General features: G+C 43.3%; 1 protein-coding gene across 5 annotated transcripts in view; it reads left to right on the top strand.

Annotated features, from left to right (window-relative positions):
• Positions 1–26,825, top strand: part of EPHA5 (EPH receptor A5) — a 309,481-nt gene that overhangs the window by 202,063 nt on the left and 80,593 nt on the right. For all 5 annotated transcript variants that reach the window (XM_075284171.1, XM_075284196.1, XM_075284180.1 and 2 more), the window contains exon 5: positions 12,242–12,577. In XM_075284171.1, coding sequence (XP_075140272.1) covers positions 12,242–12,577 — 336 coding nt within the window. The remainder of the gene's footprint in view (positions 1–12,241; positions 12,578–26,825) is intronic.

Below are 26,825 nucleotides of genomic sequence, written 5' to 3' on the forward strand. Positions count from 1 at the left end.
ATAATACAAAGTACCGTATATTCTTGTGAATACAATGTAACATCACGTTAGGATATCTTCTGAATATGTTGAAATATGCTGGAAATGCAGATTAGAAAGGCGTATTTGTCCTACTGATACAAAATAACATGGCACCACTTGTATGTTTCAGCAAAGTGGTCAACTCTGTATTTTACTGGCTCTTTTCCAATTATTTATGGACATCACAGCTGCACACATTTGCCAATTCTGTAATGATGTATTGATTTTATTTTGCCATTTGTCACTTAGTTGAAGCAGACTTTACAGCTGTTTTGTTCACTTTACTCTGAAATTAGAAGACATCAGTTGCTGAACAAAAAGAAAGCGGTGTGGAAATTGTAGGTTCGTAGGGCTAGGTGCTCTTTTGCAATCACTTTAGAAATTGCTTGAACACATTTAAGAGAAAAAAATAAAGCAACTTTTGAAATAGTCTTAAGAAAAATGCCCTAAGATTTTGTCTACCGCTTCTGTGCAGAGCCTTGTGTCTCCATGGTTACACAATCCAAGCAACACTATACAACCCTGTGTTTCCAAAGTATGATAGCAGACTACTATGCACAGGGTCACACAATTTTTAAAGGGGTTGTCCCATTACAAGGATCCTATCTATACTGCTTGTTAATGTGAATGTAAGACTTTTCCTAAATACATTGCTTCAGCAAAACTGCTTTGTTTGTCCACTATCTTACTTTATTCATTTTTTTTTTACACATCCCTTGACTTATCTGGTCATAAGTCAAGTGATGTATCTGCTGCTCTCAGGGGGGAGGGAGGAGGGGCTAAGTGCACGGGAGCGAGCCTGGAGGGGGGGGTAGTTTACCCTTTGGTGGGAAGGGGCCGCCAATACAGGCCTGGCATTCGCTGTAATAGAGAGGTGGATACCAGGGGACGGTTAGACGCCGGCACAGATGCCTTCAACATCGCTATGTTCCTGCCCTGCATGAAGCCAGCAGCTGCTGGAGCTATGCTACTATTCTGGGGGGGGGGGGGGGGGAGCGGAATAACAGCATCACTACTGCCACTGCTGGCTTCATGCAGGGCAGGAGCATAGCGATGTCGCAGGCATCTGTGCATCTGTGACGGCGTCTACACTCCCTGGCATCCACCTCTCTATTACAGCGGATTCCGGGTCTGTATTCACATATGCAAAGCCCTGCGTGCACGCTCATAGATGGTGAGACCAGTCTAGCCTTCACAATGCCAATACAGACCCAGCATCCGCTGTAATAGAGAGAGGCGGATGCCGGGTCTGTATTCACATTGTGAAGGCTAGACTGGTCTCATCATCTATGAGCGTGCATGCAGGGCCAGCAGGATCTCGCCGCTGGCTTTGCATATATAACCCCGCCCACCAATGACGCAACAAAGCAGGAAGAAAGAAGAATTTACAGCAACGAAGACTGGTGAGTATGCGACGTGGGAATACCCCTTTAAAGGCTGCTTCCTTGTATGTACTCCTTCTTCTACTGTCTCTTACCCTGGAAATGTGTTGGTTTATATAGGAGTTCTTTAGGGAAAAGAGATTTCAAAATATAGGTTCATATTCATATTTTTAGTGGTCAGAGCTCTTTTTGTTTCCTAATATAGAGCTCCAAATCCTTTATGCAGATAAAGAGTAATAGCAAAAGATCATATGCTGCCGCCACTAAGAGGAGCTTAGAAGCTTGCTGCACATTGTTGTCCGTTGTATTATGAAAGCGGTTTGCAATAAGTTCACTCTAGTTCTTGCTGCAGGGAGCCATCATGCCATCTTTTAAATTAGTGTTTATTCTTGGAATTTGGAGCTCTTGTATTACAATTATAAAAATTTTAAAGAAAAATGTATTAAGAAATGAATCACAGAACACTGAACCCATAAAGCATAGGATGATAAATAGTGGAGAATATCTGGAGATTTCAAATTTTGTCCATAGCTTGAATACCAGAGTGAACTCTATTCCACCTACATAACATAAATTAAGGGGTTAATGGCCTGCTACCTGTGTCAGTGGTTAAGGCTAGGTTCACATCTGCATTGCAGTCTCTGTAGGAGACTCCACTGCACATTCCATCTAAAATTGGCAAAGAGAAAAGTCCTGAACTATAGTCTATGGTGTCTGCGGGTGTCTGCAGGTAACCGGTCTTTAGTGGACAGGGTTCACTGTCTTTCGAGTCCCCATGTGGACCCAAACAATGGATAGGCAAAGGCTAGTGTGAACCTACCGTAACACTGTTGCCTTGCAGAACTGGAATCTTGGGTTACAATCTGACTAACAGAAACATCTCCATGAAGTTTCCATGTGCTGCATGTTTGTGTGGCTTTCATCTGAGTACCATGGTTTCCTCCCACATTCCCAAAAATATACTGATAAGTTAATTGGCTTCCCCTAAAAGAAGTGACCCTTGTGAGCACCTGTATGGCATACACTGGCTCCCCTACTCCTCAACTCTTCCTGTCCTTTCAGTCATTGTAATAACTGCTGATATTGAACACTGTGTTCCCAAAAATACAGAAACTGCCAATTTGGTAATTCTGCTGCTACTAGAGAACGCTATGACATCATTAATGATTTCATAGGGAATCCTGCTGCAGAAGGGGTTCAGAGGCACATCTTCTCTGCATGTCTCATGTATAATGATTATTAATTATATTAAACATACAGCTTCAATGGGAGTCTGTATCCAGGTCCTGTTCATAGGTAGTTTTATGGTAAGCTGGCCATTCTTCTTCAAACCTATGGGGTCAGTCTATGGAGTGCAGGCCTGGTTCACATCCACATGGGGACCCCCCTGAATGCAATACCGAATGCATTGGCAAGCGGAGAGCTTATGAAAGCACACAGACCCTATAATGGGTTGCGTCTGCTTTCCGTGCGGTATCCGCACGGATCATGTAGACAAGAAAAGTACTTCATGAACTACTTTCATGTCTGCATGACTCATGCGGATACCACACTGAAAACAAATGGACCCCATTATAGTCTATGAGGTCTGTGTGCTTTCACTGCTCGCCGTTTATCAATGCATTTGGTATTCCATTCGAGGGGTCCCCATGTGAACTCCCCAAACAGATTGGAAAGACAGACAAAGACAAAAGGGGGAGGACGGAGGGAAAGGGAAAGAGGGTACTAGGTCACAGGCCACGCAGGGTGCAGTAAGCATCTCAAGGGGACCAAATGGAGAGGAAAGCATCCAATGTATTGTTAATGCTGGCAGTCAAAAATTCAAGGCTCTGTACATCCTTAATGCGAGCCAGGAGTTCTGTACCAGAGGGGGGATTAGGGCTCTTCCAATGCTTAGCAATGAGGGTCTTTGCAGCCGTGCAAAGATGGAGGAATAGCCTGGAGGTCGTGCTACCTAAATGCCTAGGGGGAGATTCAGAATATAAATAAGGGGATCAAGATCTAATTCCCTTGTAAGAAAAGGGAATCCGTTAATGCTCTAACCTCCTGCCAGAAGCCCAGGATAAGGGGGCAGGTCCAAAAAATGTGGTACAGAGTGCCCACAGCTGTGTTACAATGCCAGCACCCCATAGGAAGTGCAGGATTCAAAGCATGAAGAAGGGCCGGTGTGTGGTACCAATGCATCAAAAGTTTAAATTGCATTTCCCTGAAGGTAATGCACTGAGAAGATTTCTGAGTTTGAGACCAAACAATCTGCCACTGTCCCGGAGAAATGGTGCACCCAATGCTTCCTCCCACATGGTCATATAGCGATGCCGAATGGGGGAGCCAAGTGCCTGACAAGAGAGGAGCTGGTAAACTGAGGAAATAAAGCCCTTGGTAGAAGTGCCGGCACGTAGATCCTCTCAAAGGCCGTAGGGAGAGATACCTTGGAGGAGCCATGGGGAGATTGGACGAAGTGTACAACCTGAGATTAATGGAACCATTCGGCCTCAGGAAGACCTACGTTAGCCACAAAGTAATCAAAGGGCCTGAGCTCCAACGACACGGGGTCGAGAAGGGCTCTAAGGTCACGGAATAAGCGCGGGTAGTTTTCCGAGTAGAATAGGAGGCAGTAATTTGGACCCCCAAGTAGCGAATGGAGGAAGAATGCCATTGGAAGTCAAAATTAGCCTGGAGGAGTGCGAGGTCATGCGTCAGGATATTAAGGGGGAGGGCCTCAGTCTTGGAGGGGTTCACCTTATAGCCCGAGAAGTCGCTAAAGGTGTTAAGCAAGCACATGAGATTAGGGAGAGTGATATGGGGGAAGAGAGGGTAAGAAGGACATCATCAGCAAAGACAGATACCTTAAATCCTTGCCCCGAACCAGTATACCTTTGACATCGGGATCCTGGCAGATCTGGGCCACCAGTGGCTCAATGCACAGGGCAAAGATTAAGGGGGGGGAGGGGCACCCCTGGTGGGTACCATTACAGATAAGGAAGGTGGATGAAGAAGCGTTAGGGGACCTTAACCGCCGCCGAGGGGGAGGAATAAAGCATCTGGATAGCTGTGAGAAAGGGCCCTGAGAACCCGAAGTCATCCAAGGTGGCATGCATAAATGACCAGTTCAGACGGTCAAAGGCCTTCTCAGCGTCAAGAATTAGGAGAAGAGCCGGGGTGAATGAATGGTTGGCTACCTCTGCCAAGTCCACAGCCCTTCTGGTATTGTCACAGCCCTGACGACAGGGGACAAAGCCCCCCTGGTCTTTATGGACAAGGAGAGGAAGCCAAGTGTTTCGTCTATTGGCTAAGATTTTGGTGAAGAGTTTCAGGTCAGTATTCAATAGAGGGATTGGGCGGAAGTTAGCACAATTGTGAGCATCCTTACCCGGTTTAGGTATCAAGGTAAGGAGTGAGTGGGACATCGAGGGAGATCCGGATAGGAAGGAGTTAAAGAGATACAAGAGATGAGTTGTAAGCTCCCCCTGAAATACCTTGTAATACTAGTATGTAAACCGTTAGGGACATCCTTGAGGGTATCCGCTAGTTGTTAAGCCATAATAGGGGAGTTAAAGGATGCCAAGGCGGCGGGGGAGAGACGCGGTAAGCAGCAACCAGCGAGATAGTCAGCCAAGAGAGATTGGCCATCTGCCTGGGCAGTTATCCGGGGAGGGGGCAAGTTGTACAGTTTAGTATAATAAGTGTGGAACACTCGAGCCATGGCATCTGGATGGTGCTGAAGGACATCGGAGCAGACAAGTACAGGATGAGGGGTGGAAGCAGTACGATGATCTCTGAGGGCCCTGGCCAGTAGCGTATGAGGTTTATTACCTCGCTCAAAATATCGCTGGTGGGAATACAGAAGCAGTCGTTGCACATGGCGGGTCTCCAAAGAGTGAAGATCCGCCTGAGCAAGGACCAAGCGACGAAGGGTCCCCAGAGATGGATGAGCCGCTAGATAGGACGACAAGGAGTAAATACGAATGCAGAGGAGACACTCCTGGGCCTGCCTATCCCGTTTAAGCTTAGTAGCCAGAGCTACTGGGGAATCCACCGTGCCGAGGTTGTCCCGAAAGCAGTCAGTTAGGTGGGAGCGTAGGATGGGCAATGAGGTCGGGGACTTAAGAAGCATTTCGTTGAGGCGCCAGTGACAGTGATGAACCGCGTGTGGAGTTGAGGAGAGAGTTACAACCACCGGAGCGTGGTCTGACCACGAAAGGGGGCCAATATCAGAATCCGTGAGCAAACAAAGCGTTTGGGCATTGCCGAAAAAATAATCAATCCGCGTGTGTGTGTTATGGGGATGGGAGAAGAAAGAGAAGGAGAAAGCCGTAGGGTTATCTACACTCCAGAGGTCATATGAGTGCGAGTGGATCAGTCGACGGAATTCCCGAGCAAGTTGGACTTGGTGGAGGGGCGCAGGAATCTGGGGGACGGAGAGGCGATCCACCCGCTCAGACAACACCATGATAAAGTCGCCTTCAATCAGCCAGACCGCCGATGAGAGAGAACGCAAGCGAGAGAAGACCCGACGTAGGAAGGTGAGCTGAGCAGAGTTGGGGGCATACAGATGAAGGAGACCCTCCAAGATAACATAGCGACCCCCGGGGTCAAGGTGGGAAGCCATGTTCGAAATCGGGCATGTACGAGAGAGGAGGATGGCAACCCCTGCCTTATGGCAACTATGAAAAGCAGAGAAGGCAGTAGGAAAGTAGTGTTTGGCAAAATTGAAAGTCCCCATATGGTCAAAGTGGGTCTCCTGAAGAAATGCAACCTCAGCACGGAGAGAACTGAGCTCTCTGAGGACGAGATGTCGCTTGGCGTTGGAGCCCAGGCCCTTAACATTAATTGTCACACATCTAACCATTGGGATCCAAAGTAAAGGGACAGTGGCAGATTGAAGGTGCACTCACCCACCAAACCCGAAGCAGGCACACGGGTCCAGGGAAAGCAGTATCACCCAGCAGAGGAAAAGACACAATGGCTGAACTGAGGCTCCAGCGGGGCATCCTGATTAGCAAAACGAACAGAGGAAGTGGGGGGGAGAGCACATGAGGACAAAACAAGCAAAAAGACAAATAAGAGCAGGTGATCAACAGGCAAACAAAGTACATGAGAAAACCATAGTAATCAGTCAGGGCTAAATCCCCCGACCAAGGGCAAAGAACCGACAACCATGTAAGTGTTGACAACAACACTACGTGGGCCCATGCCATAGGCCCAAAGCTGGACTCAGCCCCCCTAGATGCGGGAGCAGGGAGAGACATGAGAGAGTCACCAGTAGGCGATTCAAAAAGGAGAGGTATGTACAGGGAGGTGCAAGCCCACCCCACCTGCAATAACGAAAACAACAGTCAAAAAAAGGCATGGGACCTATAGGAAGCAAAAAGAAAGCAAAAATATAGGCAAAATCAGAAACAGCAATCCAACAGCAATGGGGAAGAAAGAAATCAGGCAAGTCGTTCCTTCAGGGGGGGAGGAGGGTCCATTTTTGGCCTCCTGGAGGGAGCAGTAGGAGAAGTTAACTGGCGCCTCTTGGGTTTCTGGACAGTCCAGACTGGAGGAGGAGGTGAGGAGGAGCCGGGAGCTCCCAGGTGAGCAAATATGGTAGAGGAATGTCCAATGAAGAGCAGAAAGGCTCAAGATCTGCGTAAACTCTGAGTGTGGCAGAGCGACCCTCATGCTTAGCTGTCAAGGCGAAGGGGAAGCCCCAGCAATACGAGATCTGACGGTCTCGAAGAAGTTGCAGTAGAGGTATGAGATGTCTCCGTTTCTGAAGAGTAATCAGTGAAAGATCTTGGTAGAGTTGAATCTTGGCCCCATCAAAGTCTATGTCTCCGAGTGTCCGGGACTTGGACAAAATAGCCTCTTTCTTTTTTTTTAATTCAAACTTTATTAATTTTTTCAAAGTACAGAGAACAACAACAGTACCATAGGCAAAATAAGAGAACAGCAGAGAAAATGAGCATAAGACCAAAGACCATGACCATCCATAGAATAACAGCTGTCCATGGTATACGAAAAACAGTCAGAACCAGGCCCAAGCGCAAAGATGCGCTTCAGCATAAGGAGGCCAGAAATAACAATATCAATATAAAATTTGAAAATAGAGAAAGGTAAAGGAGGGGGGTGAGGCAGACGGGAGGGTAGGAAGGAAAAGGTAAAAAAAAAAAAGAGTGAGGGGGGAGGAGGGGGGAGATGAGTGAAAAGAGCAAAATGAAATGAGTCGCAAACCAGAAAAAACTCCAATATGAAAACAAGTAAAGTCCGCGCAACCATCTGGAAAGAACATGGAAAACGGAGCTATCAACTCTCAGCAGAGGCCGACGCAGCATCCAGGGATTCAGAGCAACTCGGTGGAAGTTGCCAAGTCGCCGGTAACAAAATAGCCTCTTTCAATGCGAAATCATGCACGCATCAGACCACAGCAGGCGGCGTAGGGCCAGAGCCCTTTGGGCAGAGGGCCCTGTGAGCTCTGTCCAGCTTAATCTTGTGGGATGGGGGCTCCTGTAGAACCGAGTTAAATATAGCCTCCAAGGTGACGTGGAGGTCCGCCTCCCGTGTAGCCTCAGGAAGGCCCTTGACTCTTATATTATTGCACCTTCCGCGATTGTCCAGGTCTTCCAGGTGGTGTTTTATGTAACTGACAGCCTGGGATTGAGATAGAACAGTGTCTTGAAGCTGAGAAATAAAAGAGCGAGTCTGGTCATGGTCATCTTCCAGGGTATTGACCCTATGTGCAATATACTGAAAGTCCTGTCTCAAAGCAGAGATTTTGGTGCGAATTTCCGTGCGACAGGCATCAGTGACTTTAGCGACCATAGAATCAAGGTCCTCTTTAGAGGGTAGGCGAGCAAGATAATCAATCCAGAAGTGAGGTGAGGATGGCACAGAATGAGGCTGCAACATTGGGGGAAGAGATGCCTGAGTATGGGCTGCAAAGGGGGACAAAGATGGGGTTGCCCCTAAATCAGTGTCCTTATCAATGGCAGGGGTAGATGCAGCAGGAGAGGGTCCAGGAGTAGAGGACTGAGAGGGCTGGAGGGAGAGTTCCCCCATAGCTGGAGGGTTGTCAGCAGGAGCCTGGAGGGAGATGGGCTGCCAGTGCAGCAGGTGGACAGCCTGAGCTGGAGGAGACACGTAGGGGGAGCGGGGGAGAGGCAGGAGATGAGGCAGAACCCGCTCTCCCCAAGCCCGATACCTGTAAGGGCGGCATTGCCACGGATGGTAGGCCCTGTTGTAGTGAGGAGTCCATGGTGGTGGATGCTGCTGGTGGAGGAGAGCGGTCCAGGGAGGAGAACGGAGAAGCTGCGGTGGTAGAAGTGGATGGGGCGGGTGGCACTGTCAAGCAAGATGGCCGCCACCTCATGGAAGGCCGGGTAGTGGATGGCTCGGAGCGGAATTACTTGGTCAGCATGGATTGCCCGGAGTGGCCGACAGCAGCAGGAGGAGCAAGAGAGGTAGACTGGGCAGTTTTCTTCCCCATGGAGTGGGTGAGTGCAGCTGTAGGTCCCAGATACAGGCAGGTGGAGCAGGAGCTCCTGCTCCATCAGCGTCTCGGCCACGCCCCCCCACTAATGACCTTCTAATGGCCAAAGCCAAGCGTCTCTACTCTGTCCTCCTCCTCTATGGCCTCTCTTCTGCCTTTGAAACAATCGACCACTCCCTCTTGTTAGAAACTCTCTCATCCCTTGGTATCTCAGACCTGGCCCTTTCCTGGATCTCCTCATACCTCACATTCAGCGTCTCCCACTCGTATACCACCTCCTCGCCATGCCCTCTTTTTGTAGTTGTCCCCCAAGGCTCTGTCATAGGACCCCTCCTGTTCTCCATCTACACTCTCGGCCTGGGCCAACTCATAGAATCTCATGGTTTTCAATACCATTGCTATGCTGATGACACTCAAATATATCTCTTAGGCCCAGACATTACCTCTCTGTTGGCCAGAGTTCCAGAGTGTCTAGCAGCTGTAGCCTCCTTTTTCTCCTCCCGCTTTCTCAAACTCTACATGGAGAAAATAGAGTTCATCATCTTTGCCCCACCTCGTACGGCCCTTCTACTTCACCCATCTATCAAAGTTAATGGAACCACGCTTACCCCTGTCCCACAGGTCCGTTGCCTTTGGATAACCCTGGACTCTGACCTGTCCTTCAAGTCACACATTCAAACCCTCAACACCTACTTCCGCCTCCAACTCAAGAACATCCATCGAATCTGCTCCTTCCTCACCCCAGAAACTAAAAAGATGCTAGTCCATGCCCTCATAATCTCCCACTTAGATTACTACTTCTCCATGGCCTCCCAGCAAATAATCTCACTCCCTCCAGTCCACCTGATACTGTGCTGCTCGCCTAATATACCTCTTTCCCCATTCATCATCGGCCGCTCCCCTCTGCCAATCCCTTCACTGGTTACCTGTTGCTCAGCGAATTGAGTTCAAGTTACTATAGCTAACATACAAAGCCATCCTCAACCTGTCTCCTCCATATATCTGTGACCTAATCTCCCGCTACCTGCCCACACGTAACCTCCAATCCTCCAAAGACTTCATACTCCGCTCTGCTCTTATCCGCTCTTCACACAGCCATCTCCAAGATTTTGCTTGTCCATCCCCCATACTTTGGAACTCCTTACCAAGACACATAAAACTGACTCCCACAATCACAAATTTCAAGAAGGCCCTGAAGACTCACCTATTCAGGAAGGCCTACAACCCCCAATAACACTACTGTCACCACACCACCATCTGAACTGCCTCTCCCCTCACCTTCTGTCTCTATTAGAGATGAGCAAATACCGTTTGATCGAGTAGATATTCGATCGAATATTAAGGTATTCGGCATATTCAATTCCAATTAAATACCACGCGGTAAACACGCTTTTTTGCACCAATAACTGTGCAGGGGAGGTGGGACAGGAAAGAGGAAAACATAGGCATCGAAAAAAATAAGGAAAAAGTCATTGGCTGGCGAAATCAGGTGACCTCGGATCTATAAGAATAGTGGCAGCCATGTTTGTGTCTTTTGCGGCTGGGATAGATAGGGAGAGACATCGTGCTGAGGGTCAGAGAGAAATTTTAGCTTCTGCCAGACAGGAAAGAGTCTGAAAACAGCAACACTGCTTGATGAGTCTATAAACACCATCAGCTTATAGGCTCACCCTGCAGAAAGTTCTCAAAACCACGTTTTAGGGCTGAAATTCTGTAGCGCTGGTATACAGTATATACCTGGGCTGAAGCAACAGAATGGGGCTGAGACTGTAAACAATGCTGTGGCAAGTCAAAATTGAAAAGAGGGGTGAAATAATGACTACTGGGGTGGCAGGGCTGAATTGGCACAGAGGGGCAGAAGAAAAAAATGTCTTTTGTGGCCTAATGCAAAAGAATGGGGCTGAGACTATAAAAAGCTGCTGTGGTAAGTCAGAATTAAATAAAAGGGGTGAAAGAATGAAAGGGCTGAATTGGCACAAGGGCACAAAAAAGAACACTGTCTGTTAGCTCCTTAGATTCGTGAAGTGGTTGAACAGAGTCGAAGAGTGGAAAGGACCCAAAAACAGCTCCTGAGAGGGGGCAATGGTGGGATGACTCTGCTGGGAAGATTGAACATGTTGGGAGAAAGGAGGGGCAGACCCTTGGGTATGGAAAAGCCGCTGGAAGCCCTTTACCCCACTGTGCCAGTTGTATGTAAACCTTCAAATGTAAAGCACCATGGAATTAATAGTGCTAGATAAACAAACAATAAATAAATAAATAAAAGTTCTTTGTTTTTTTCACTGACAGTTAAAGACTAATGCAAAACAGACATTAAAAACTGACATTAAATTCTGAAAAATATGTGACTCACTGATGGGATTGGGCGTTAAAAATTGACAGTTTGGTCTGTTTTTAATGTTTGTTATTTAATGTTTTAATGTTTGGTCATGTGCATATAGCCTCAGTTTTGTATTCTCTTCTCCCCATTAAGAACATATGAATTTTTATCCAGGTTGAGTGCGCCAGTGTATGGGAATGAGGAGGAGGGGGGTGTGAGGAGGATGTGACTGTTGGCATTTAGTTGACAGCTATCTAAAGAATTTAGTCAGCTGTAAGTTTAGGTATTAGAATGAAAAAAAATGTCACGTTTGAACAATTTATTATATTTTTTAAGCAAAATAGTATCCTAGGTAATAAAATATTATGCTATATTTAGACACTTAAATACCAAAGTATTGTCTTGAAAAGGCTAATAGTTCATGTCTGTACACCATACCTAATGTCTACAGTAAGCAGTAACACATCATGGTACCTCGAATATCTGTGAGCTAATTAGCACTGAATTGTAGTCTGTGATTCCTCTATTCATTTAACTAGAAAGAACTTTATTGCCCAATACACATTTATTACCCTCATTCATTAGTCTTAATTTCTTCTCAGTAAGGCAATCCTTGCACAAATACACTAAAGGATAATAAGAAACCAAAACCTTTTCTTCATGAAGATTCTCGAGCATAAGGATAATGTTAATAATGTACAGATAATGTTAATAAATAAATATCTAAGACTAATTTTATATTTTACTGTCTATTTCCTATAAACGGAAATCAAATCTTAAAGGAGAATTCACCCAAAATTCACCACTTGACTATCACCCAAAATACCACCTGACCATGTCTACACGAATTTATGCACTGTGTGACTATATAGATATTGTAGCTATTTGAGGCATAAAGTTTATATAAAACTAGTCATATTTTTATCCTTTAATCTATTTTCCTGAGTACTACATACTGTAGGTTCATTTTTGTGATTTCTGTGTTATTTTCTAATTTTATCATATTTGTTATTGCTAAGATTGTATATTTATTTTCTGTATTCTAAGGGCCGCCATCAGCTCCACGCAATGCAATTTCCAACATCAATGAAACTAGTGTCTTCTTGGAATGGATGTTTCCAGCAGACACCGGAGGAAGGAAGGATGTCTACTATAATATTGTATGCAAGAAATGTAACTCCATTGCTGGAGTGTGCGAGGAGTGTGGAATTCATGTTCGTTACATACCTCAGCAAAGTGGCCTCAGAAATACATCTGTGATGGTTATAGATCTTCAGGCCCATACAAATTACACCTTTGAGATTGAAGCTGAAAATGGTGTGTCAGAGCTGAGCCCAGGATTTAGGCAGTATGTCTCAGTGAATGTCACCACTAACCAGGCCGGTAAGTTGGATTCAGAACAATGTACTCAAATGTTATGTTTTGGTTTTTTTACATATATACAAGCTGACTTTGAACTGTATTCTATAACATACTAGCAGGAGGATCTGGCTTCGCACATGTATATTTAATTTTTTGTTTATGTAGTGGCTTCATTAAGAATTGGCCAATTTTGCACTGGTGTATTTTGTACGTCATTTATGTGTGTGCGTGTGTGTGTGTGTGTGTGTGTGTGTGTGTGTGTGTCCATAAGCGTCATGTGGTCATGTGAATCTTAGTTTGGATGCCAATGAAAAATCTGCAATTTGTTGTTATGGATACATGGAGTAAAGCTGTGTGAATGTGAACTTGTGTAACAGCGTCATGTACAGCGCCCTTCCCCTTTAAAGCTGACCTACAGCAGTAAAGAAAAATGGCAGTTTTTTTATGGAAACATGGAGTAAATATCTGATGTGTGACGATGTGCTGAGCTGGGTATCTAATCCTCTGATGTGTGATACTGTGGGCTGAGCTGTGTATCTAATCCTTTGATGTGTGTTGGTGGTGTGTGCTGAGCTGGGTATCTAATCCTATATGTGATTCTGTGTGCTGAGCTGTGTATCTAATTCCCTGATGTGTGATTCTGTGTGCTGAGCTGTGTATCTAATTCCCTGATGTGTGATTCTGTGTGCTGAGCTGTGTATCTAATTCCCTGATGTGTGATACTGTGTGCTGAGCTGTGTATCTAATTCACTGATGTGTGGTAGTGTGTGATTAGATGTGTATCCAATCTTCTGATGTGTGATATTGTGTGCTGTGTGTGTGTCCATAAGCATCACGTGATCATAGTTACATAGTAGATGAGGTTGGATAAAGACATCAGTCCATCAAGTCCAACCTATAACCCTACAATCCCCTACAGTGTTGATCCAGGGGAAGGCAAAAAACCCCATGAGGCTCGTGCCAATTGCCCTATTTCATGTGTATTTCAGTTTGGATATCAGTGAAAAACCTGTGATCGGTTGTTATGGATACCTGGGGTAAAGCTGTGTGAATGTGACTTTGTGTAAGAGAGTCATCCACAGCACTCTGCCCCTTTAAAGCTGACATACAGCAGTGAAGAAAAATGGCTGGGTTGCTATGGAAACCTGGAGTAAAACTCTAATGTGTGGTACTCTGTGCAGAGACGTGTATCTAATCCTCTGGCGTGTGGTACTATGTTCTGAGGTACGTATCTAATCTATCTAATCCTCTGGCATGTGGTACTGTATGCAGGTGCGTGTATCTAATCCCCACTGTGTGGTATTGTGTGCAGTGGCAGGTATCTAATCCTCCAGCATGTTGCATTGTTTGAAGATGCACGTATCTAATCCTCTGGCATGTGGAACTGTGCGTAGACACGCGTATCTAATACTCCACAGTGTGGTACTGTGTGCAGATGCGCATATGGAATTCTCCGGCGTGTGGTACTGTGTGCTAAGGAGCATATCTAATCCTTCAGCGTGTGGTACTATGTGCAGAGAGGCATATTTAATCCTCCCTGTGTGGTATTGTGTGCAGTGTCACGTATCTAATCCTCCGGATTGTGGTACTGTGTGCAGAGGCGCGTATCTAATCATCCAGCGTGTGTTACTGTGTGCTAAGGCGCGTATCTAATCCTCCAGCATGTGGTACTGTGTGCTGAGGCGTGTATCTAATTCTCTGGCATGTGTTACTGTGTACTGAGGCATGTCTGTAATCCTCTAGCGTGTGGTATTGTGTGCAGACGTGCGTATCTAATCCTCTGGCGTGTGGTACTGTGTGCAGACATGCGTATCTAACCCTTTGGCTTGTGGAACTGCGTGCAGATGCGCATATCTAATCCTCCGGTGTGTGGAATTGTGTTCAGATGCGCATATGTAATCTTACGGCGTGTGGAACTGTGTGCAGATGCGCGTATCTAATCCTCTGGCATGTGATACTGTGTGCTGACTTGTGTATCTAGTCCTCTGATGAGTGTATCTCTCTCAGTTTGGATATCAGTGTTTGATTGTGCATGTGGAGTGACCGTGTGTATGACAGTTGGAATATGAGTGAAAGACTTGCAGGTTTGTATTGGCTAATGGGTGTCAGTGTTTTGGGAATGCTGTATCTCAGCAACGGTATGTCTTAGGCCTTGTCTTAAACCTTCCCGGACACCTGAAGTATCTGTGTGCCAAATTTGGTGAAGATTGGTTTGCTCGTTTGGTCGCGCATAAAGAACAGACAGACAGACAGACAGGAATTCATTTTTATAATATAGAGATATTAACAACCATAGAAATGTATGGAGCTGCTGTGACGTAGGTCCATACAAATTCCTCCTCACTGCAGGATGGTATAGCGGAATGCAGAATTATGGAGACCTGTGTGCCTGTGTGTGTAATGGGGATAAGAATATCATTTTTGTTCTGTATGGATTGAGAATTGGTCCTCAGATTCATTTCCCATTATGGGCCTAAGGTACCCCATTTGACACTAGTTACATGTGAAACAAATATTTTATACAGAACGTGCTTTCCTCTGTGCCTCTGCAATATCTCTTCTGTAAACTACCTTTACAATATAGACATATAATAGTTTGAGTTTGTCACTGAGTGAATTCACCATCTCTTGTCTGTATTGTATTTTTATTGCATGGTTTTGGTGGACAAACAATATACCGTAGAGCTAAATTGCAGTGTTGGCTTTTCTATACCTGTATCTTACATTTATGAATGTGTATGTACTGTAATGTACTGTATGCAGTGTATTATGTTAAAGTTACACATTTTTACACATCAAGTTTATTAGATTTTATATCCTTTAGAACTAGAAAAAAAAACCCGCATTATCGTAGTATAGAGCTGAGCCAAATTCTGGTTTGTTTTTGTGTTGCTACAAGACATTCTGAATGTGAGTATTGCTCTGAAGTACATTGCCAACACAATCTTTTGCCAGCTTTCCTGTTTTGGATATCGAAGTTTTTGGCTTAGGTATACGTTTGCACAGAGGTTTTGTTCTCAAGTACATTTTCCCATAATAATACAGTTACTCATTTTTTCAATTTATGCTTGAATTTCATTTTCTCAGAATTTACTTTTTTGGACCATAAACTGCATAAAAATTGAGTATGGGGTAGACTTGTTTTCTGACCACAGGGTCCTTATAGACTTATTTAGCTTTATTACTGAAATGTACTTACATCTGGAACGGGGACAGCTACATTTACTTTTTTCATATTAATTTTTCATAAATGCCTACTTTATGGCTATGATTTCTACTCAATTGTTTATTTGCATTAAATGTTGTATTAAACTGTTTCTGATTTTAGAAAATACAAATTTTTTACCTTATCAGATTTTTTTTTATATTGGATATCAATAGAGAAAATGCACCAAAGCAAAAAAAAAGCAGTATGAATATAGAAAAAAAAAAGTTCAAAAGTACAAGAAATAGAACTTATTAATAACACTTAAATACCCTTTGTAAAGCCCCTAATTGTATATTCTCATCATTGAAATTGTATTGTGTATTTTTATGTATGTGTGTGAAATGTGATTCATCCTGCAAACTGCCCAGAGAATATTTATGGCCATGATAGGCGAGGAACCAGAGGTGAGTGTGTGTTTTGTCAACTGGGCCTGGGTTATACAATTTTCCAGGATTGACCAGATGGACAAATAAACATTAGTATTTCCAGAGAAGAATAACCTTCATCCAATATCGGGTGTTGTAATAAAAACATATATATGATTCATATTAATGTGGCTTATCCCCTTATAAATGTAATGTACTGTTACCAACAGCACTGAAACCTAAGTCAGGAGCTAAGATTATCAAATTGATACATTATCCCTAGGGTTGAGCAAATCTTGAGATTTCAGGATCGTTTTTAAAATCCGATTTCCGAAAATTTTCCATTCGAACCCGATCCCAATTCCGATCCTAATGCAAATCAATGAGATTTTTTTAATAATCGAAGATCGGATTTTAAAAACAATCCTATTCACTACACAGCATGGAGTCTAAAAATTGAACGCTTTAATTTTTAGACTCCACACTGTGTAGTGATTAAAAAATCCCCCAGCTACTTAAGTCCCCCCTGCTGTCCACTTACCTGCACAGAAGTGCTGCCCCTGCCGCTCCAACCTGCTCTCTTCTAGTGGACTATACTATTTTGTTTCCTCTCTGCTGTGCCGTATACTGGACTCTGCTACATCTGCATTACTGTACATTGACTTGTCTATCTACTCTTCTGCTTCGTCCCTGAAGCAGAAGAGTAGATAGACAAGTCAATGTACAGTAAAGCAGATGATGCAGAGTCCAGTATACGGCACAGCAGAGAGGAAACAGAATAGTAGATACTATCTACTCTTCTGTTTCCTCCCTGCTATGCCATAGGAATGAATGGACACAGCCGGCGTGCAGGGGGTTAAGCAGCCGGACGCCGGCACAGGCTGTATGCTGTCTGAATGCATTCATTCCTATGGGAGCATGCTATTCGAAACGGCAGTTTTGAATAGTACTCGCTCATCTCTAGTAGCTAACATTGTTAGCTTTTCCCACAATGCTTGGCCAGGAGCAAAGCATTGTAGGAAATAACCTCCGACCTCGATCCCGCCTAAAAAGATTGGGATCGGAATTCCGATCGCGATCGTGAAATTTACTCGATTGCCGATCGGAATCCGATCTTTTCCGATCCTGATCACTCAACCCTAATTGTAACACATGCAGGGCCAGTCAAGCTAAATGTGGCCATTTTTTTTCCCAACCCTCAGGGGATCATAAGGATTGCATTTTTATGTTTTCACTTTTAAGCATTGAACCTTATTGTAGTAAAGTGTAAACTTTAATGTTAGTGTATGGCTGCTCCAAGGCCTTTTAAATAGTGTTTGGCCATCTGACTACAGGAAGCCGTGACTTCATATGTGTGTTGGGCACGTACTGGCTTGGAAATCAGTGGGTGGACTTAGCATGTATCTGGAGTTCTTGGACTGTTGAAATGGGATTTATGCTCAATTTGCAGCCTGAGTGAATACAAATGGGGTAAAAACCAGGAATAGAGGGAACGCTACTGAGTGAAGTGTGAGTCCAAGGGTTAATTAGTAACGTCACTTTATTAGCTGCAATGACAGAAGATAAACTGATAGGCTGGTCAAGCGTCTTCTTCAGGCCTATACTAGGTTCCCACGATCTGACAGTGGAATACACACTGGCCTGAAGAAGACGCTTGACCAGCCTATCAGTTTATCTTTTGTCATTGGAACCAATAAAGTGACGTTACCAATTAACCCTTGGACTCACCCTTCACTCAGTAGCGCTCCCTCTAGTCCCGGTTTTTACCCCATTTGTATTCTATGTTTGCTCACCACCCTTTGGATGGTGCCCGGGAGGAGCTGCAACTGATAGATCATTATCTTTTTTCAACATACGGGCGCCTTTTTATATTTTTAACCCAGCCTGAATGAAGGGTGAGTGCAAGATTGAGTGAGTGAACTACATTAACCCCTTACAGTCACACCCACATTATATTCTAGGATGGTACCAACATGACATCCCTACATTGTAACCAAGTATGTTGATGCTCAGGAGATATGCTCAAACATATTTGGAGATAATATTCCTCCAATAGTTTTGGGTCATCTGGACACAAAAAGTACAACCCTGAAATCATGTGATAGATGGAATCATGATGTAGCATAGATGATATCTACAATTTTGTGATAGTGAACGCTATAATTAGCATTATTGAATATCTTCTAATTTATCTTAGGATGATCCATCAAATAATGTTGACAAGATCTATAGTCAAAAAGTCTCCTTTCTCTATTAATAAGGCCACAATGGTAGCCTCTGACCCCAAGACGTCTTGAAATAGTTTCATAGGTAGCATTAATGGATCATGAGTGTTTTGCCCTGACAAACTCTCTAATAAGTAAGTTTGATGTGGATGACAAGTTCCAAAATGTAATATGGTGTTACCATTCATAGGTTTACAATACAAGATAGTGGGAATCTGTCCAGATGTCACTTGTCCAACGCTGTCTAAATTTTAGACAGGTTAAGCTTAGACCAGGCAGTTACCTAATGTGCCAGTGGCTCGCACTGTGTTGTAGATATAACATATCATTTTAGAAGTGTTTCCTTTTTTTTCTCTTTAAACCTTGCAGCTTAAAAACCAAACTGGTCATATACAATTGTAAGCGTGACACAGAATCACATGGTACAGTGCGCTTTCCACCCAAAATACAGACAGCACAAACTACAGGGCTCATAAGAATTAAAAAAAATATAAAAAGGTTTAGATTTTTCTTTTTTTCTTATTGCTACTGTTTCAAATACATTAGTATGGGTATACTTGTACTTTGCAGGCTTATACACTTTGTAGTACACAGTCCAGTCACATTAATGTGACCACCGCCTACTTTTGACGTCAACGTTAAATAACAAATCGCAGAAGGCATGTGTAGTCAGCCATCTGGGTGCCCTCATCATTGTGAAAGGCACAACACAAGTATGCATCTATCCTTGCGGACCATGCTCGCCCCTGCATGCAAATTGTTTTTCCTCAGGATTATGGCACCTACCAGCAGGACAAAGCGACGTGTCATAAAGCCCGCAGTGTACATGCGTGGTTCGAGGAGCACCAGGATAAGTTTACAGTACTCCCTTGGCCAGCAAATTCCCCGGACTTGAACCCAATCAAAAATCTGTGGGACCACCTCAACCAGGTTGTTCGTGCCATGGATGCTCAAAGGCGTAGCCTAGCACAGCTGGACACAGCACTGGAGTCAGCACGGCTCAACATCCCAGTGAACATCATCACAACATCCCCCCTCTTTCTGCTCATCTCGCAGCGGTCTGCTCTACGAAAGGTGGTTATTCTGGATTTTGATAGGTGGTCACATTAATGTGACTGGACTGTGTATAACACTTTTAAATATATTTCCACGTGTTCAATGTTTTTTTCTTTTGGAAATTTACCTGAGCCTCAGCGTCTCTAAATTAAATGCAGCTCCATCATATACTGTAATAACATTGATAAAAATAGTTACTTTGTCTGTATAAATTGTATATCAATATTAGATTACCCTCTGTTTATTTGACTAATAAATATTTAGGGAAAATTTTAGTATTTCAATACAAGACATTCTACCACAGTGGGCAATGACATCACAACATATGGCCAAGTTTCTGTTGCTAAATCAGTTATGAATTAGTTGAATATTTTATAGCTTTATTTATAACTCCCCAGTTGGTAATTGCACTTAGCCGCAGTTTATTGGCCCTTGGAAAATGCTTAGATTAATGAAAGGATGTAATCTATTGTGAAAACATCCTGAGCATTTTTTCAATGGTTATTTACTCTATTGCTTTGATCGCACAGGCCTGTGCTACATTTCTTTATCTAGGGAAGCAAAAGCACAATAAATCAACGACATAAAAGAGATGTACATTTCATATGTAAAAAGAGTTTATTGTGCTGCAATGAAAGGTGATAGCAATATATTTCACAATGTAGCAGCAGATGCACACCAGTGTTAAACTGTAACAAAATAGCTTGTAAGACGCTCTAAATAATGCACAACCTGAATAGCTTCAGCACTTCCTAGATTTACTGAAAGGTTGTAAAGATACAAAGAGAGAACAAAGTGAATAAAATTATAATAAATTCAGTGGTATTTATTTTTACTTGGCTGATAAACATATATTCCATAGCTTAAATGCTGCATCAATACGTACCATAAATCAGTGCAGGGAACGTACACAGGTGACTTAGAATAAATATGTAAAAAACATTTGTATATTGAACTTGGTTGTATTTATACTTTATAACAACTAAAATAATCACAGTACTACTCTTCACGATAAATACAATTGAGATGACTTCAATTTTACTTGCTTTTGCAAAAGGAAACCTCCAGCCATAGTATATTATTGTATACTATAGCCATAGTATTGTTGACTATGGTCATGAACTTCTATGTGCAGTAGCTGCAGCCATTTACAGAGGCATGAAATAACAGCTACCATTGACATCCATATTGTCACCTTTTGACAGAGACCTTTGTCTCTCATATTTGAAGTTACCTTTTTCATTAAATACCTCCTCCTTAAGATGGCCATATTCCTAAATAGCTATTGGGATGTGGCCCCACTGTGACATCTAATCTGTTTCATTTTGGCCTACTCCCAGGGGCGTTATCTAAGTAGCCTCCTCAGTTTTCAACCTTTAACCCCTGTACAGGGATATGGCTTTTGCTGCTGATCTGAGCACCAGGCAAAGACCTGGTATCAGGCAAAGAGTAGTCAGGTATGGACCAAAGGTATCTGTGGCAAGCAGATACCTCTTGCAACACTCTCCTTGCTCATTGAGTAACTATTAATGTCCTGTATCAATTACTTATCAGCCCAGGAAGGAAACAGTGGAGTGACTGCCCTTCTTGAGCAATATGTTAGTACAATGTGCAAATAAATGAAGTAATGTGGTAAGTAATAAATAATATAAGACGATATGACACATGGCATCAGCATCAATCAACTGTTTGCAGCAGCCACTGGTACTGAAACTACATAGGGGAAGAGCCAAAAAAATGATTGTGATCTGGACAGTAGTAGTTTGGAAAGGACACTACACAGTCTGTTTCCTCCTCTGTCCACTGTGTAATGATGGGGGTTCCTTGTGTCGGACAAGAATAAAACATTACTATCAAAAGGCTGGATCAGAAATAGAGAGATCAGGACAATTTCTCTTTCCCCCTTTTTTTCAGTTCACTCCTTGCTTTGGCATCAAGCACTACATACAAAATCCTATACATGGAAACATAGCTGAAATTAAACATTCAGTGCCTTACTTTATATTGATATCATTTGCACAGGGTAACATATTTCACCCTTAGTGAAACAATGTACATTTCTTATTTATTATAAATCTATGTTGTGGATTGTAGAAATATTTTTTTTGTAATGACTATACATATGCACAGTAATAATATTACCAGCTTGAACTCCTACACGATGACATGTGTTAATTCTAATTACTTTGAATGCATTGCAGCAATTAGCAGCTAGCAAAGGAAGAAAAGGACATGGAAAATGAAAAATATTAACATTGACATCACTGGTATTCTTACCATTTCGTTACCTTTTTTATGGCAAATATGTATTACCTTAAAGTATACCTCCAGTTATAAACAACTTTGCATAAATTAATAGTGATTAGGAGAACAGTGCACTCTGTACGCCACCCTCTAGAGGGCGGCGTACAGAGTGCACTGTTCTCCTAATTACATCTTGGAGAATAGATTTGCATATTTTTTACCCAGAATTCCTAGCGGAGCAGGAATGACTTGTAAATCTCCGTACTGCCTGTGTAGGCACACACTCTCCCTGATGTGTACGATTATCCCCTGACCATAAATTAATAGTACAGGTGGAAATAAGAAACTTTGTTTTCTTCTCCACGTTCCAAACATTTTAGTGTATGAATAGGGGAGGAAGAGGAAAAGTCTCAAATAATTGCTTCTGCTGCACTCCGCTACTTTGTGACCTTTTAACACTGCTAGGTTGTAGATAAGAGGCTATCAGTACAAAGAATAAGAGAAATCAAAAAGACTAAATAAATCAATTAAATGGCTGGTAGCAACATCCTACTCCACCTCTGCTTTCTCCATAAATCTCTGTGTTTAGGGCTGAATAGGAAACCAATCCTATATAAACAAGCAGTCTGACTGATGATAAGGAACAGAAGAACAGTTGCTTAATAAGTTATATTACACATACACAATACACATTTATGAAAAGTTGTTTAAAACCTGGTGGTACATTTTATAGGGAGTCTGCCATCTCTCTAATTGTATGAAAACTACCTATAGGAGCTTCTTGGCTACAGCGACAGCAATCCAAACCTACCTCTATTAATGCAGGATGAGCTGTTGTCTTTATTTTTTATTTTTTGAAAAATCAGATTTAAAAATGTACAGATAAAGATATGGCTGCACCAGGGATATTCCCAAGCCTGGTGTTGCTTCATCTTTTTTCTTTCTCTGAGCTGCTCAGACTCTCCAGTAGCCACTTATACTGTATAGGAGACTTTGGCAGAGGAGACTGAAACTACTGTGTGTGAGAAGGGGACCTGTGACATTGGCCTTGGTTGGAATGAGGACTAGTATGAATAAAGGGCAGTGTTACACGATCAGTATGGACATCTCACTGGTAAAACATTGGTATTACTGAAAGACAGATAACTTAGAAGTAAACTTTTCACATGAAAGGAGCAGACCCCATCTTTGTGCAAGAATGGAAGGTTCCCCTGTATGAGCTCCTTGTGGCAGCATATCCTTGCATTGCATAGACAACCGTTAATTCACATGTCATGTAATATTACATTTACCTGTACCTGCCTTTACAAAAGAAATATGTACCCATTGCAGCTTTGCCCAGTGCAGGGGGTGGGAAAAGTCCATCTCAACGCTTAATGTACACAAGTTTGTCCTAATGTATAGGTAACTTCAGGACAAAACAGAATTGTAGGATCAAATTTGTAAATGCAAACCTTATAGAGAATTTCCACCTTGGACTATCCTTACGTAATATCTTAGGTCAAATTCTTGAATAGTATGCTTCTAATAGGCTGTAATACTAGTATCAGGAATGCGCCCTGTATCCAGGACATTGTGTTAATACTAATTAAAGTAACAAAAAATTACCTGTGTCTTTATGAATTAGTCCAACAGTATGTTTTTGCTGATTTACACAAATGTATCTTATCCAGCATAAGGTCTATCAACACTGTTATATGCCTTCATAACCTCTTCTCAGGATTACTGTAATGCCCTATACATAGGTGTTCCAGATAAAAAAATGCATCGCCTTCAGATAGTCCAAAATTCTGCAGCAAGGTTAACCAAACAATCCCAAAATGCTCCCATAAAGCCCTTCCTCTGCTTACTGCATTGGCTGTCTGTAAAATGAACAATAACTTGTAAAGTTTGCTTGATGTTCTTTAAGTCCAAGTCCCCTAATCCTTGCCTAATCCACTCAAGTCAGCAGGCACAAATAAACAAGTCCATCTTGGGGAAAGGTTCCGATCGTGTGACTCGGGGGTCGGAACCAGGTTGGAACCCGTTTGGTTTTCTTCAAAAGTCCATTGCATCAAGTAAGCTAGTCTTAACTTCCTGGACAACGCTCTTCATTAAAGGGGTATTCCCACGTCCCCCATAGAGCATAGCGATGTTGCAGGCATCTGTGCCGGCGTCTACACTCCCCGGCATCCGCCTCTCTATTACAGCGGATGCCGGGTCTGTATTGGCGGCCCCTTCCCCCCAAAGGGTAAACTACCCCCCCCTCCAGGCTCGCTCCCGTGCACTTAGCCCCTCCTCCCTCCCACCTCAGAGCAGCAGATACATCACTTGACTTATGACCAGATAAGTCAAGGGATGTGTCAAAAAAAAAAAAAAGAATAAAGTAAGATAGTGGACAAAGCAGTTTTGCTGAAGCAATGTATTTAGGAAAAGTCTTACATTCACATTAACAAGCAGTATAGATAGGATCCTTGTGATGGGACATCCCCTTTAAGCTTCTCTGCAAAACCAGACACAGTCAATTGTACGAATGGCCTACCATAGAAAACTTGACTTTTTGAATCGTACACAAATGTGGAAAACAGATGTCACATTCTTTCCTTTGCAGCTATTGATAAAAGCTTTCTAATAGATTAGGAAAATATCCACAATGTCAATGTTTTGCTTATAGGGTTTTTCTTATGTCATATAACAATAGCAAATACTGTTATGGGAAAGCATCCTACCCCTAGGATCTCACTGAAATGCTATGGATTAGCTCCATTGCAATCTGGTATATTCACATATGAATACGCTGGCCAATGTTTTCAGAAATCTGGAGATCTGCAGAGTTAAAAAAAATAATAATAATGCTGGGTTTGTTTATAGCAAATCTGTGGAAAAAATGGTCTCAAAAGACCAATAATAATGTATAGTACTTACAGATGTGCCCATTGTTAACTTAGCTCTAATATGCTTAATAACTTCAATTTCTCATTAAACTAATTTAGTACAGATTCTGAAATGCTGTCAAAACTCTCTTCACATACTGAATTCCACAACACAGCCACTGGGTGGCAGAGTATGGACACACAGGGAACAGACAGCATATCAGTTTGTGATAACATATCACTTTGTGGTATTCTACTGTTAAAAGCTACTCATCTCATGACAATCATTTGGCCCAGTGCAGACAAGAGGAAAGGTAAAGAAGGACACATCTTTGGTGCCAACACTTGGTTCACACTAGCATTTGGCTTTCCGCTGCTTAGAGACCCAAAGAACGGAAACCTAATCCACTTAAAAAGCAGTTACCTGCAGATCATAGGTCCTCAAACATGCGGCCCACCGAGGACATTTTTCTGACCCACTGGCAGGAGCGCACTTATAACCCCTAGGGTCGTGATGGTGAACCTATGGTATGCATACCAGAGAGGGCATACAGAGTCCTCTCTGCTGGCATGCACGACATTCACTCGGATTGCTCACTAATGTGGAATCTGGTACAGGATTACCTGATCCCTTTTTTCAGCTGTATGTGCAGTCAGTGTAGTCGACAGCGGTGTACACTGACTGCAGAGTGTGACCTCTGTCCCACTGTGGTCTACTGTGAAGCATTTAATATTGTGTGGGGAGGGGCCTACTGTGGAGCATATAATACTGTGTGGGGAGGGGGCTACTGTGGAGCATTTAATATTGTGTGGGAAGAAGGCTACTGTGGAACATTTAATATTGTATGGGGAGGGGGCTACTGTGTAGCATTTAATACAGTGTGGGGAGGGTGGCTTCTGTGTAACATTTAATACTATGGAGCATTTAATACTGTGTGAGGACGGGGCTACTGTGGATCATTTAATACTGTGTGGGGAGGGTGGCTACTGTGGAACATTTAATACTGTGGAGCATTTGATACTTTGTGAGGAGGGGGCTACTGTGGAGCATTTAATACTGTGTGGGGAGGGGGCTACTGTAGAGCAATTAATACTGTGTGAGGAGGGGGCTACTGTGGAGCATTTAATACTGTGTGGGGAGGGTGGCTACTGTGGAACATTTAATACTGTGGAGCAATTAATACTGTGTGAGGAGGGGGCTACTGTGGAACATTTAATACTGTGGAGCATTTAATACTGTGTGAGGAGGGGGCTACTGTGGAGCATTTAATATTGTATGGGGAGGGGCTACTGTGTAGCATTTAATACTGTGTGGGGAGGGTGGCTACTGTGGAACATTTAATACTGTGGAACAATTATTACTGTGTGAGGAGGGGGCTACTGTGGAGCATTTAATACTGTGTGGGGAGGGTGGCTACTGTGGAACATTTAATACTGTGTGAGGAGGGGGCTACTGTGGAGCATTTAATAATGTGTGGGGAGGGGGCTACTATGGAGCATTTAATACTGTGTGAGGAGGGGGCTACTGTGGAGCATTTTGTACTGTGTGGGGAGGGTGGCTACTGTGGAACATTTAATACTGTGGAGCATTTAATACTGTGTGATGAGGGGGCTACTGTGGAACATTTAATACTGTGGAGCATTTAATACTGTGTGAGGAGGGGTCTACTGTGGAACATTTAATACTGTGTGGGGAGGGGGCTACTATGGAGCATTTAATATTGTATGGGGAGGGGGCTACTGTGTAGCATTTAATACTGTGTGGGGAGGGTGGCTACTTTGGAACATTTAATACTGTGGAGCAATTATTACTGTGTGAGGAGGGGGCTACTGTGGAGCATTTAATACTGTGTGGGAAGGGTGGCTACTGTGGAACATTTAATATTGTGTGAGGAGGGGGCTACTGTGGAGCATTTAATACTGTGTGGGGAGGGGGCTACTGTGGAGCATTTAATACTGTGTGGGGAGGGGGCTACTGTGGAGCATTTAATATTGTATGGGGAGGGGGCTACTGTGTAGCATTTAATACTGTGTGGGGAGGGTGGCTACTGTGGAACATTTAATACTGTGGAGCAATTATTACTGTGTGAGGAGGGGGCTACTGTGGAGCATTTAATACTGTGTGGGGAGGGTGGCTACTGTGGAACATTTAATACTGTGGAGCATTTAATACTGTGTGAGGAGGGGGCTACTGTGGGGGCATTTAATACTGTGTGGGGAGGGGGCTACTGTGGAGCATTTAGTACTCTGTGGGGAGGGGGGCTACTATGGAGCATTTAATACTGTGTGTGAAGGAATTTGTTCATAGTTTATTTAAAA

This window comes from Leptodactylus fuscus, chromosome 1, assembly GCF_031893055.1.
Source record: "Leptodactylus fuscus isolate aLepFus1 chromosome 1, aLepFus1.hap2, whole genome shotgun sequence".
Lineage (NCBI taxonomy): Eukaryota > Metazoa > Chordata > Amphibia > Anura > Leptodactylidae > Leptodactylus > Leptodactylus fuscus.